Consider the following 13,611-nt stretch of genomic DNA (forward strand, 5'->3'; position numbering starts at 1 on the left):
AGTCAACACCATACATACAGATAAACTGATCAGTGGACTTCATCACAGTTCTCCCTGGTGGTACCGCGGAGAACTGCTGCCAACCATCAGTGCATGCAGCAGTACATTCCGCAGTGAATTCCAGGGGTTTTCTCTGATCACTATGTCCAACCACACTGAGCAGAAGGGCTAGATGCACATTGTATCTGACTCCTCAGCTTCCCCCCCTGTCAGAGCTGCTACATCTACTGCAGCCCAATTCTCTTAATGGGGTTGTTCATCTAAGATATAAACAAGCAAAAGAACATTGTAGATGCCGGAAACTTGAAATAAAGTCAGAAAATGCTGGGGATATTCAGAAGGGCAGAAAGCATCTGTGGTGGGAGTAACAGAGTTAACATTTTAAATCTTTGACCTTTCAGTTAGAATTCAATGATGAAAGATGATCAATTGAAAATATTAACTATTTAACTCTCTCCACAGGTGCTGCCTGACCTGTTGAGTTTTACGAACGTTTATTTTAAACCAGAAGTGAGTGCTTATCTTAAACGCAGATTAATATTAGTTTTTACTTAAATTAAATGTTTAAGCTAGCTTTAAGCGGATTTTTTTCTCACTTATCAATACTTCAGTTGTTTCAAGTAATTTCATTTCCTGAATGTTTCTGATCAGCATGAAAGCAGGCAGAATACAGAAACACATGGACAGAGCCTCTGTCAGGCTTTAACCTTGCTGCTGCTCATGGGTGTATTATGAGTGGAACTGCTGCCACAGTATCACCAGAGCATCTGGAGCCAGGAGGCTGCAAAGGGTAGTATGTGCTCACGGGGCTGGTATAGAGGGCACAGGGAGAGGCTAACTGAAGGTAATGGGCTGGGTCATCTGGTGATCACGGTACATTCTGTAGGAGCTTATCTTTCGCTAACCAGCTGCTGCATTTCCTACATCACAGCAGCGACTGCTCTTGTAGAAAACCTACTGATTTTCAGCGCATGGATATAAAAGACACTATCACAAGTCTTGCTGTATGATGACCAGGGAGGTCTGAGAGAAGTTATGCTTGCTACCTGGCCACAGATCAAGCTCCTCTCCAGTGAAATAAAAAGGTTCTCATTCATTCTAGTTTCAAATGAAAGGTTACTTTTATGAAACCACATTCCTTAAATACCAGTGCTGCCAAAACTCGAGGAAGAGATGTACTAATACAATTCTGATGCAGGGGGCTCTGCATTAACATGAAGGAAGTTTAGTCACAATATGCTCATACTCTTGGTGAGGAGTGGCTGACGACAGCCTGGGGATTAGTCGCAGGCATTAATACATTCGCTGTCCTATTTCTGCCAGACAGGAATTTAGAATAATTCCCCTTGAACATCTTTCTACCAGATCGCTCTCACAACCCTGCACTTAGCTGGGCGGAGGCTGCCTGTTGAACTATTGTTGAAGACAAGTTAAAACAACTCCAGGCACCGTGCCATTTTCCACGGCAAGGTGCAATCAAGTCAGGTATGAAAATTGCTGAGCGTCAAGGTTTATTTGAAGAAATCATTCACGAGAGTGGCACAGTGGAGCCACTTCCTCGCAGCACCAGAGACCCAGGTTCAATACCGACCTTAGCGGCTGTTTGTGTGGAGTTTGCATGTTCTCCCTGTGCCCCTGTAGGTTTCCACATAGAAAATAGAACAGTAAAACACATCATGGGCCCCATAGCCCACAGTGTTGTGCCAGTCTATAGAAACATAATCCACCATCAATCTAACCTTTCCTTTTACACAGTCCATAACCCTCCATTTTGAAATGGTTAGGCACAGGCTACATGGGCCAAAGAGCCTGCTTCTGTGCTGTACCTTACGATGACTCCATGTCTCCATTTTTCTTACAGGGATGTGCCTATCTAAGAGACTTTTAAATGCCCCTATTGTACTCACATCTACCACCATCTCTGGCAATTCGTTCCAGGCACACATCAGTCTCAGTGTAAAAAAACCTACCTCTGACGTGTCCCCTAAACTTTCCTCTAATCATCTTAAACAGATGTCCTCTGGTATTAGCCTTTACCCCACTTCCCCCGGGAAAAGAGGAGCTGGCTGTTCACCCTATGTCTCTCATAATCTTTCAGACCTCTATCATTTCGCCTCTAATGCTCCATTCTCCAAAGAGAAAAGCCCAAGCCTTTTCCTCTGAATTCTCCTGTTCCCTCCCACCATGCAGAGACCTGTTGTTTGCTTGATTAGTTGGCTGCTGTGAATTGTGTAAGTCAGGGTTTGATTCTGGGGTTGGGGGCAGTTGACTAGAATATGGAACTAACGTAGGATCAGTGTAACCAGGTGGTTGATGGTCAGCACAGACTCTATGGGCAGAAGGGCCTGTTTCTACGCTGCACCTGTTTATAATTCTCCATCACTGTTGTGCGGAGGGCACTTGAGCTTTCTAGACCCAGGGAGTGAAAAAATTATACCAGCAAGAAATTAGAGGCTATGCAAATTTATTCCAATTTGTTTGAAAACAATAAAATCAGAGGCAGAGAAGAAGCCAGAAACCTGGAGTTAACCAGAGAAACAAGGTTTGGTCTGATTGTTTGCAACAAAAACAACACGGGCCAAACCAGTCAAAGACCACAAACTGGTTCTTGTTTAATTTTTGAGTTTGTGCAAGTCCATTTGTGGTCCCTGGAGGAACTATAGAATCCATTTCTATTTTCTAATGTCACACTTCATTACAAAACAATAGAAGAATATACGCCAGCTCTCACAACACGTTCAGTGATCCCAACCCCCACTTACTTTCCCGTGATCTCTTCCCTCTCATCAGCTTTACCCAGTTCTTCCTCATCCATCTATATTAAGGGCAATTTACAATGACCAATTAACCTAGCAGTGTATCCTTTGGATGCGGTGAGAAACCGGATAATCAGGGTAAACTCCACACAGGCAGTTCTGGAGGCTCAGGATTCAGCTGCCAAGCACAGCTCCTTCGTTGATTTGCTGCATCGTAATGTCCCCAGGTTCCTGAGACAAAACAGAGAAACTTGCAGCAACTTCCCACTGGGATTCCTTAAATTCTAGAATCTATGCCAGTTGTAGCATTCATCACAGTACCCAAGAACAGAGAAGAAGGCTGATAAGAGTGTTTTTTTAAACATACAAATACTCCACATTGAAAACAAGGGTCCGCAAATGCTGGAATCTGGAGCAATAAGCAATCTGCTGGAGGAACTTAACTGGCCGTGCAGCATCTGTAGGGGGCAAGGAATTATCAACGTTTCGGGTCAAAAACCTGATGCGGTTGTCGACTCAAAGCAGCGCCAATTTCTTCCCTCCCCGAAACTGCTTCCACAACACACTTTAGTTCTTTTTCCACCTTCACTACACTCCTTCCAACCTCACTCTATAACCAAACTTCTGCCATCTGAACAAATATCTTCCCGGCATCAAATTTTGTTTACAAATGCTCTTGCAAACCATTTTGCTGTATGTTATGTCCTAGCTGGTGTGGACTATTATTTTATTTCTAATTACTAGATCTCACCGCTTACTTGTAAGTTCACAGCTGTTGTTGATTACTCATTATCGCATTGTTAAACAATTAGCTTTTGCCATCAGGTCAGCCATTTTATATTGTTTGTATATTTCATTTAGCTGCAATCAGTTAGAAACACTTCGTTGGAAATTGAGGGAGCTTTGATCAGAATTTGAATCTACCTTTTGTGAGAACATCAAGAAGTACTGTCATTTTACTCAGCTCCTTGCACACTGTAACATGTTGGTAAATAATAAAACAGCCTTCAAACTACAACTAGGCTAGGACTGGAGTTTACCTATCAGTGTAGCTTAAAGAAACAGGGAACTCTTAAGTGAGGGCAGAATATCTTATAAATACAAACTGTTGTTGTTTTACTGCTCGTCTATAATTAATATCAAAGTATATGCATGAATAAGGCCAGGGTGAATGTCTTGGAAAATATCAGCACACTCCAGTCAACTGCTGCTCATTCTAGAGGCAAATAAAACCTCGATGGTATGCATTAACTATGTAAGGCATGGAAGTATGCAGTTTCAAACTTCACTGCTGTGACGGAGGATGCTTGGTAAATGCACTCCTTATACATGCGCATCTACACACAGACACACACACACACACACACACACAAACACTGCCTTGTCATTCTGCTGCTGTTGCACTGAGTGTGTGCGCTTCAGTGTCTTCCCCCGGTATATTCTCATAATGGGTCCTAAAGGGTTGGCTTTATGTTGCTTTTCCTGGCAAACACTTCGGAATATTCCATTATTTAGGAATGTAGATGCTGTTTGTAAACTCTATTGAAGGTAGACACTTCTGTTTTTTTGCAACATGATTTTAATTACATTGTGGGATGTATCACATTCTAATCCATGTGTAGTCTTAGGTTAACTTTGTGGATAATTAAAGATGGTATGTCCTGATGCCTAATAAAAGTTGCTCTTCACTCTCAGTGGGAGACAGAAATCGGAGCTGCCAGCGGTCCACACTGACTAAGTATAAATGCGGAGCTATTATTGTGTTTCTGGTAGATACTTTTTTAAAAATACTGGCAGTTTTCTTTCTGCTATTTTTGCTCATTTCTGTAAGTTTGATTTTTGATGCCCAGGTTCTTGTTTAATTTTTGAGTTTGTGCAAGTCCATTTGTGGTCCCTGGAGGAACTATAGAATCCATTTCTATTTTCTAATGTCACACTTCATTACAAAACAATAGAAGAATATACGCCAGCTCTCACAACACGTTCAGTGATCCCAACCCCCACTTACTTTCCCGTGATCTCTTCCCTCTCATCAGCTTTACCCAGTTCTTCCTCATCCATCTATATTAAGGGCAATTTACAATGACCAATTAACCTAGCAGTGTATCCTTTGGATGCGGTGAGAAACCGGATAATCAGGGTAAACTCCACACAGGCAGTTCTGGAGGCTCAGGATTCAGCTGCCAAGCACAGCTCCTTCGTTGATTTGCTGCATCGTAATGTCCCCAGGTTCCTGAGACAAAACAGAGAAACTTGCAGCAACTTCCCACTGGGATTCCTTAAATTCTAGAATCTATGCCAGTTGTAGCATTCATCACAGTACCCAAGAACAGAGAAGAAGGCTGATAAGAGTGTTTTTTTAAACATACAAATACTCCACATTGAAAACAAGGGTCCGCAAATGCTGGAATCTGGAGCAATAAGCAATCTGCTGGAGGAACTTAACTGGCCGTGCAGCATCTGTAGGGGGCAAGGAATTATCAACGTTTCGGGTCAAAAACCTGATGCGGTTGTCGACTCAAAGCAGCGCCAATTTCTTCCCTCCCCGAAACTGCTTCCACAACACACTTTAGTTCTTTTTCCACCTTCACTACACTCCTTCCAACCTCACTCTATAACCAAACTTCTGCCATCTGAACAAATATCTTCCCGGCATCAAATTTTGTTTACAAATGCTCTTGCAAACCATTTTGCTGTATGTTATGTCCTAGCTGGTGTGGACTATTATTTTATTTCTAATTACTAGATCTCACCGCTTACTTGTAAGTTCACAGCTGTTGTTGATTACTCATTATCGCATTGTTAAACAATTAGCTTTTGCCATCAGGTCAGCCATTTTATATTGTTTGTATATTTCATTTAGCTGCAATCAGTTAGAAACACTTCGTTGGAAATTGAGGGAGCTTTGATCAGAATTTGAATCTACCTTTTGTGAGAACATCAAGAAGTACTGTCATTTTACTCAGCTCCTTGCACACTGTAACATGTTGGTAAATAATAAAACAGCCTTCAAACTACAACTAGGCTAGGACTGGAGTTTACCTATCAGTGTAGCTTAAAGAAACAGCGAACTCTTAAGTGAGGGCAGAATATCTTATAAATACAAACTGTTGTTGTTTTACTGCTCGTCTATAATTAATATCAAAGTATATGCATGAATAAGGCCAGGGTGAATGTCTTGGAAAATATCAGCACACTCCAGTCAACTGCTGCTCATTCTAGAGGCAAATAAAACCTCGATGGTATGCATTAAATATGTAAGGCATGGAAGTATGCAGTTTCAAACTTCACTGCTGTGACGGAGGATGCTTGGTAAATGCACTCCTTATACATGCGCATCTACACACAGACACACACACACACACACACACAAACACTGCCTTGTCATTCTGCTGCTGTTGCACTGAGTGTGTGCGCTTCAGTGTCTTCCCCCGGTATATTCTCATAATGGGTCCTAAAGGGTTGGCTTTATGTTGCTTTTCCTGGCAAACACTTCGGAATATTCCATTATTTAGGAATGTAGATGCTGTTTGTAAACTCTATTGAAGGTAGACACTTCTGTTTTTTTGCAACATGATTTTAATTACATTGTGGGATGTATCACATTCTAATCCATGTGTAGTCTTAGGTTAACTTTGTGGATAATTAAAGATGGTATGTCCTGATGCCTAATAAAAGTTGCTCTTCACTCTCAGTGGGAGACAGAAATCGGAGCTGCCAGCGGTCCACACTGACTAAGTATAAATGCGGAGCTATTATTGTGTTTCTGGTAGATACTTTTTTAAAAATACTGGCAGTTTTCTTTCTGCTATTTTTGCTCATTTCTGTAAGTTTGATTTTTGATGCACCTAATAAACACCCTTGCACTAAAGTGCAAAGTGACTCCAGCCATTTTTCCCCCAGCCATATCCCACGTATTTCACAGACTGACTACAGTGCTTAGTGCCAATGATCAAGGACAATTTTCAACCGTCGATCTTAACTTCCTGTCAGCCAATCCACAAGAGATAAACAAATAACGGGCACAGTTTAAACAAAATTGGTTGGCTATTGTCAAAACAACAGCAACTTCATGAACCATGGTGATTCCCTGTACGGCTTGGATTGATGGAATGCACATACTAGAACCCCCTGAAAGAATCAGTGTTGCTCATCAATCAAAAGGCTCCTTGTCACTCAATGTGCAGTTTAAGATCTGCTGAGCTGAACATTAATACAGCAAATTAATTGTCTGTGCTTAATTGACTCTAAGAAGTTCTCTGGAGCAAACAAGGGACCAGTAATAGTCTACCTTGGATACCCACAATTCCAGTCTAAAAACTTGCAAAAAATGAATAATAATTACTGATTGGATATTTACTCACTAGTGATGTCATATATCACTGGTGTTTCTTATGAAGGCCTTTGGGACATTAAGAGCACTACTTAAAGACAATTAGATCAAAGGACCATAAACATAGGAGCAGAATTAGCCCATCAAGTCAGCTCTGCCATTTCATCATGGGTGATTTATGATCCATCTCAACCTCATTCTTGTGCCTTTTCCCCATAAACTTTGACGCCTTTACTAACCAAGAACCTATCAACCTCCGCTTTAAATATACCCAATGAACTGCCCACTACAGCTGTCTGTGGCAATGATTTCCACAGATTCCCCACCATCTGCCTAATGAAGTTCCTCCTCATCTCTCTTCCAAATGGACACCCCTCTATTCTGAGGCTGTGCCCTCTGATTCTAGACTCCTGCACTTTAAGAAATATCCTCTGCACTTCCACTCTATCCAGGCTTTTCAATATTTGATAGGTTTCAATGAGCCCCCCTCTCATTCTTCTAAATGCCAGCAACAACAGGCCCAGGGCTGTCAAACACTCCTCATACATTAACCCTTTCATTCCTATAATCATTCTTGTGAACCTCCTCTGGAATCTCTCCAAAGCCAGCCCAACTTTTCTTAGATAAGGGCCCCAAAACTGTTCACAAAGCTCCAAGGGTCTTGGCCTGAAACACCATCTGTACTTTTTTCCATAGATGCTGCCTGGCCTGCTGAGTTCCTCCAGCATTTTGTGTGTGTCACACAAAACTCCAAGTGCAGGCTGACCAATGCCTTATAAAGCCTCGGTATTATATTATCGCTTTTATATTCTAGACCTCTCAAAATGACCGTTGATATTTCATTTGCCTTCCCTACCACTGACTCAACCTGCAAGCTAACCTTTAAGGAAGTGGTTCCCAAACTTTTTTATGCTATGGATCCCAGGCATCCCACCCTGCAAGAACTCACTTCAGGGAGGTAGCACCATCAATTTGCGGGAGAGTCCCGGAACTTCCGGGAGAGGTGGGATGTCTGCAACAGAGTAGCTCCTTAGCAGCTAGCCAGCTAGTTTAAATAACGTTAGCTATGCTAATGAACGAATGACACCTTTAAACTCACCTCAACATGTCTTTTACAGTCTTAACCCACCACGGGCAATAGAAAAGTCACTGTTGCAAACAGCACAGCGAGCAATACTGTCATTATTTTTGACCCCTATTAGGCAGGGGAACACTTTAGTGTAGTCTGGGGTGACGTACGTTTTATATTTTCTTTTTTTGGAACACCTGCCATGGCACGCTCTCTCTCTCTCGCTTTCTCTCTCGTGGTCGCTCTCGCTCTCTCTCTCTCTCTCGTGGTCGCTCTCATACTTTCTCTCAAAAAAATTGATTTCCGTGATATTGTATATAATTTGCGGGCATCAGGGAGCCACTATTAATCTGCGGGAGACTCCTGGAAGTTCCGGGAGAGGTGGGATGTCTGGGATCCCTACTATGAACCGAGGGGTCCATGGATCGCAGGTTGGGAACTCCTGCTTTAAGGGAATCCTACAAGAGGATTCCAAAGTCACTTTACACCTCTGATTTCTGAATTTTCTCCCCTGTGAAGAGCACTACCTAAAGACAATAGTTCCTACATCTACAAACAACTTGTTTATACCTAGTAAATATACCCAGCTAGACTCTACCATCAGAATGGGATTTCAGTCACAATACCCTGTATGTATGCAGTGATGTTAACAGACTGCAATCAATGGTTTCAATCACCACCAGTTGGCTCTAAGTCCTGGTGTTTGTACAAGGGTACACATGCTTATACAACAGATTGCCACATGCAACCTAAATCTATTCACTCTTTCTGTTAAACAATTACATGAGCAACACAGTGTTCAGTAAGCTTGCTGCTGCCTCCTGCTCTGGCATACGGGAAATTCATTGACCCACATTGAGACAGTTTAGATAGTTAAGCTAATGGATTGAAGTACTCGGGTAATTTTTCAAACCTCTCAGGCTGTCTGCCACTGGTTCCATGAGCTGGAAAATTCAGGCCTGTTACACATGATTCCTGGCCATTAATTTTAACAAATGAACAATCCATAACTATTTGCATTCTTACAAGAAGCAGAGTGAGCAAGTGGACCACAGGAAATAATCTTTAGATTTCGGCCTAAGAAAGATCCATTTTGGTGAACGAAAGCTGGCAATTATCATGTAAACTACGGCAAAAACACACTAATCGCTGGCATTCAGCATGTGTATCTGTCATATTAATTACAGGCATCCAAAACTTAACTCTCATGTAAATTACAGGCATCCAGCACATATGGTGTCATGTAAATTATAGGCCCTCAAGAATGAAAATCCCATGGAAAATTACAGACACCCAGAACATGTAATTAGCATAAAAACTACACGCACCAAAAATGTGCAAAGATCTTTGTAAATTACAGCAAGCTGAGAACTGCGTGGACTAAAGGCATCAACAGCACAAAACCATCCCATGGATTACATGAAATGAATTGAAAGAATAGCCGATAACTGATTATGAGTGGTAGAGCTTTAAAGGCCATAGGGGCATAAACAACTTTCATCTTGTTTAAAAGATTAACTCATGTTTCTTAAAGGTCATGTTTGGTATGAGTTGTGTAGGAAGGTATAAAGGTGCATGAATGAATGCTGGATACCAGTTTATTCTTTCCTGGTTTGAGTATTCAACATAAAATAACCCAACAAATTCACTGACTTCCCTCAAGGGCTGAGTGAGCAGACCAACTCCCTGATGTCAATGGGCAATGATTGGTGAAATAATAAGATCCATTCTGACTGATCACTTTGAGAAGACATTCTTTTTGTTGACATATCTTTCTATTAGGCAATTTTAAAAATTAAAACTAATTTTTGCAAGCTTGTGACACCATAAGGTTTGAGAGTCCACAACTGTTACTACAGGAGCTCAGTGGAAAAAAATTATTTCTCTCAATGAGAAGGGAATTCAAGTCTCCTTCCAGTAACTGAAGACCTGGGTTGGAGGGAGTCTGCTTGGTTGGAGCTGTTGTCTTTTAGGTGAGATTAAAGCCCTGTTTCCTCCCTCAGGTCGATAAGAGATTCCATGGCACAATTTTGAAGTGGGGTGAAGGCCATCTCTGCCGTACTCCTGAGCCAGATTTGTCCCCTATTCAACATTACAAAAATCATATTATGAGGTCATTATACTACTGTACTGTACGTGAGAGCTTGCTGTAGGCAAATTGTCTGCTGAGTCTCCTGTGTCACAACAGTCATTGTTTTACAAAGGTTATCAATGGCTTTGCAAAATGATAGGCTCAATATGAATGTTTAAGGCTTCCGTATGAATTATAAATAATTTCTAGTTAGGAATCGCCCAAAATTCATTTTTAATAAAATTGAATTAGAAGGTCAACACTTCTGCTTCTGATGTGACTTAATCTAGAACATACTGTTGGAATGTGAAAGGCTATTTCAAATTACTTGAAAAAGCTTGCAAAATTCAAAACAAATATTCTCACAAATAACGACAAGATTTTTTTTCAAGTTCGGAATTCTGGAAGTGATATGGACCGACAAAGTCCGTGACTCCAAGTCACAATGGACGTAAGTACCGGAGCTGCTTTGGGAAATGTACCACTTACAGTGTATTTTCTCTTTTGTTGATGATCAAGTACATTTCGTAGAACTTGCCCTGTGGAATCGCTCCCTGAGGTACCAAAAGACTGACCCCTGCGTGGAACAAGAAAAGAAAAACAAAACTGTAACTGAAGTGAAGTCGACATGTAGCACAATCACCACTTTATTAGGTAGACCCGTACGTTAATGCAAATGTCTCAATCAGCCAATCATGTGGCAGCAACTCAATACATAAAAGCATGCAGACATGGTCAAAAGGTTCAGCTGTTGTTCAGACCAAACATCAGAATGGGGAAGAAATGTGATCAAAGTGATTTTGACCGTGCAATGATTGTTGGTGCCAGATGAGGTGGTTTGAGTACCTCAGAAACTGCTGATATCCTGGGGTTTTCATGCACAACAGTCTCAACAAAATAGAGAATGGTGCAAAAAACAAAATCATCCAGTGAGTGGCAGTTTTGTGAGCAAAAATGCCTTGTTAATGACAAAGGTCAGAGAAGAATGCCAGACTGGTTCAAGCTATCAGGAAGGTAATGGTAACCCAAATAATCATGTGTTACGACACTGGTGTGCTGAAGAGCGTCTATGAATGCACAAGTCAAACCTTGAAGTGGATGGGCTTTGGCAGCAGAAGACCACAAAAGGTTCCACTCCTGTACCTAATAAAGTGGCCACTGAGTGTAAGTTTGGTATATTATGCCTGCCTTTGGGCATCTTCTGAACCTATCAACACACACAAAATCACCTCTTTAGCCTCACCTGAACCAATCACTTCTTTCACTTCCTGGCGTTGCTTCTATATTCTTGACCTCTTAATTGTACCGCTGTTGTTATCCAGTTTATTAACACTTTAACATTTCCATTGACACAACTTCACATTGCACAACTACACTCCGCACCATTCTCGTGTATGCTCACTGTGTTTATTGCTGTATTTATTAATGCCTTGTGCACTGTTTACTGTGCAAGTTCACGCCATGGAAGCTGCAGGATGGAAAGAGTTAAAATGGTGTGCCAACAGAACAGCATAGATAGACATTTCATACAGCCTTTTTGATGAGAGGAAATTTAGCAAGGCAAAGTCACAATGATAAGCTGATGAAACAGTGTGCTGACTTAGGGCAGTCAACCAGGCTGAACACGAGCCTTGGAAGCCTAACTCTCCTTTGTAAAACCTTTCTGTTTAAGCCTGGGACCCAAGGTCACCAACCATACCAAGAAAAGATAAAGAGGTAAATAAAAGATTCTAGGGCAACACTTACTATTGAACAGTTATTTTACTAATTCCCAAGTTTACTGGCCTTTAAGACTAGGTCCAACCGGTTATTAACTAAGTTCCAAGTAAATTTATTAACAAAGAACATATATGTCACCAGATACAACCCTGAGATGCATTTTCTTGCAAGTATTCTATCAAATCAATAGAATGGTATCTATAAAAGGATCAATGAAAGATCAACCAGAGTGTAGAAGAAAACTGTGCAAATACAAAAGGAAATAAATGGCAATAAATAACGAGAATATGAGATGTAAAATCCTTGAAAGTGTGACGTTGAGTGAAGTTATCCTTTTATGTGCTGGTTGAGGGGTAATAACTGTTCTTGAACCTGGTGGTGCAAGTCCTGAGGATTTTGTACCAATATGATGGCAGCAGCGAGAAGAGAGTAAGGCCTGGGTGGTGGGGATCACTGGTGGTGGATGCTGCTTTCCTGCAACAGCGTTTCATGTAGAAGTGCTCAGTGTGCACCTGTAATATGTATTATGGTTGGTACTTAAATATGCAAATGATGGGATTCAGAAGTGCACCAAGTGTCCAGAGGATAAATATCTGTATCCACTTCTGAATAAAACTGGTACTTGTGCGGTCAAACTTCAGAACCGTTTGGAGACAGGGGCCAGGACCTTCTCCTTGTGCACAAGAAAATAAGGTGTGATTGAGCAGCGAGTTTGAGTTGTCAGTCCAGTTTAGAGGCCACAACAATATGAGCAAGGAATTTCACTTGCAACCTGGTGGACATCCGATCTGAATTGAATGACCCTGTCTAAAATAAAGAATGTAAAATCTCCATGTTTAAGTCTCCAATGTATGCATGAAATATATTTCAAAATAACATAAATTACTCAGGCAAAAGAGACAGCAGATATTGGAATCTGGAACAAGAAAAGAGAACTTCAAAAGAGCAGGTCAACAAGTCAAGCAGCATCTGCGGAATTGAGAAATTTAATTGGGAAGAGGAATATTTGCCAGTGTACGACAGTAAGAGGGAGGAGTGGTCAGAGTTGTGGGGCATAAATCTTATAAGGCCCAATGAGAATGCAGGGTGAATTAACTTATAACATCTCCCCTGTACCTTTCTCCAATCACCTTAAAATTATGTCCCTTCCAAATTAAAGACTGAAAGAAAACAAAATCAGAACCATTATATTCTACAGAGTAGGTCCCATAACCTGAAGGAATATTTGCATTTGTTAATGATAACCAGTGACATGGAGGTCAAGTAAGACTCTGAGAACACTTACTGCTAATAAGTTCAAGTCACTCTCTGCAGTTTTATACGAATGTGCTTCAAACAGCTGAGGGCATTTATAATCTCTAGTAATCCTGACATTAAGAGATTGCTGGTGCCAAGAGTAATGAAGTCTGTTTGACAGTAAGACTGCAATGGAAATTTGGTTTCCTGTTAATCTGGAAGGCAGATGACATTTGTCATAAATATAAATTTCATACGATTTTCTCCTCTGAGATTTTTAAAGTACATTTTCAGTATGTGTTAATTATCCATCTCCTTCATCTTATGCAGTGCCCTAGGACTGAGGATAACTCGCTTCCACTCTGGTTATGTGGGTTTTGAGGTGAGGGATGAGGCTAATGTGGAAATCAGAGATGGAGGGGTGGAT

At 41.2% G+C, this 13,611-nt stretch overlaps 1 protein-coding gene across 3 annotated transcripts in view; it reads right to left on the reverse strand.

The window, feature by feature from the left end:
- Nucleotides 1-13,611, reverse strand: part of unc5b (unc-5 netrin receptor B) — a 313,573-nt gene that overhangs the window by 26,135 nt on the left and 273,827 nt on the right. For all 3 annotated transcript variants that reach the window (XM_063070603.1, XM_063070604.1, XM_063070602.1), the window contains one exon: nucleotides 10,719-10,806. In XM_063070603.1, the coding sequence (XP_062926673.1) occupies nucleotides 10,719-10,806 (88 nt within the window). The remainder of the gene's footprint in view (nucleotides 1-10,718; nucleotides 10,807-13,611) is intronic.

The sequence above is a fragment of the Mobula hypostoma genome, chromosome 18 (genome assembly GCF_963921235.1).
Source record: "Mobula hypostoma chromosome 18, sMobHyp1.1, whole genome shotgun sequence".
NCBI classification, from domain to species: domain Eukaryota; kingdom Metazoa; phylum Chordata; class Chondrichthyes; order Myliobatiformes; family Myliobatidae; genus Mobula; species Mobula hypostoma.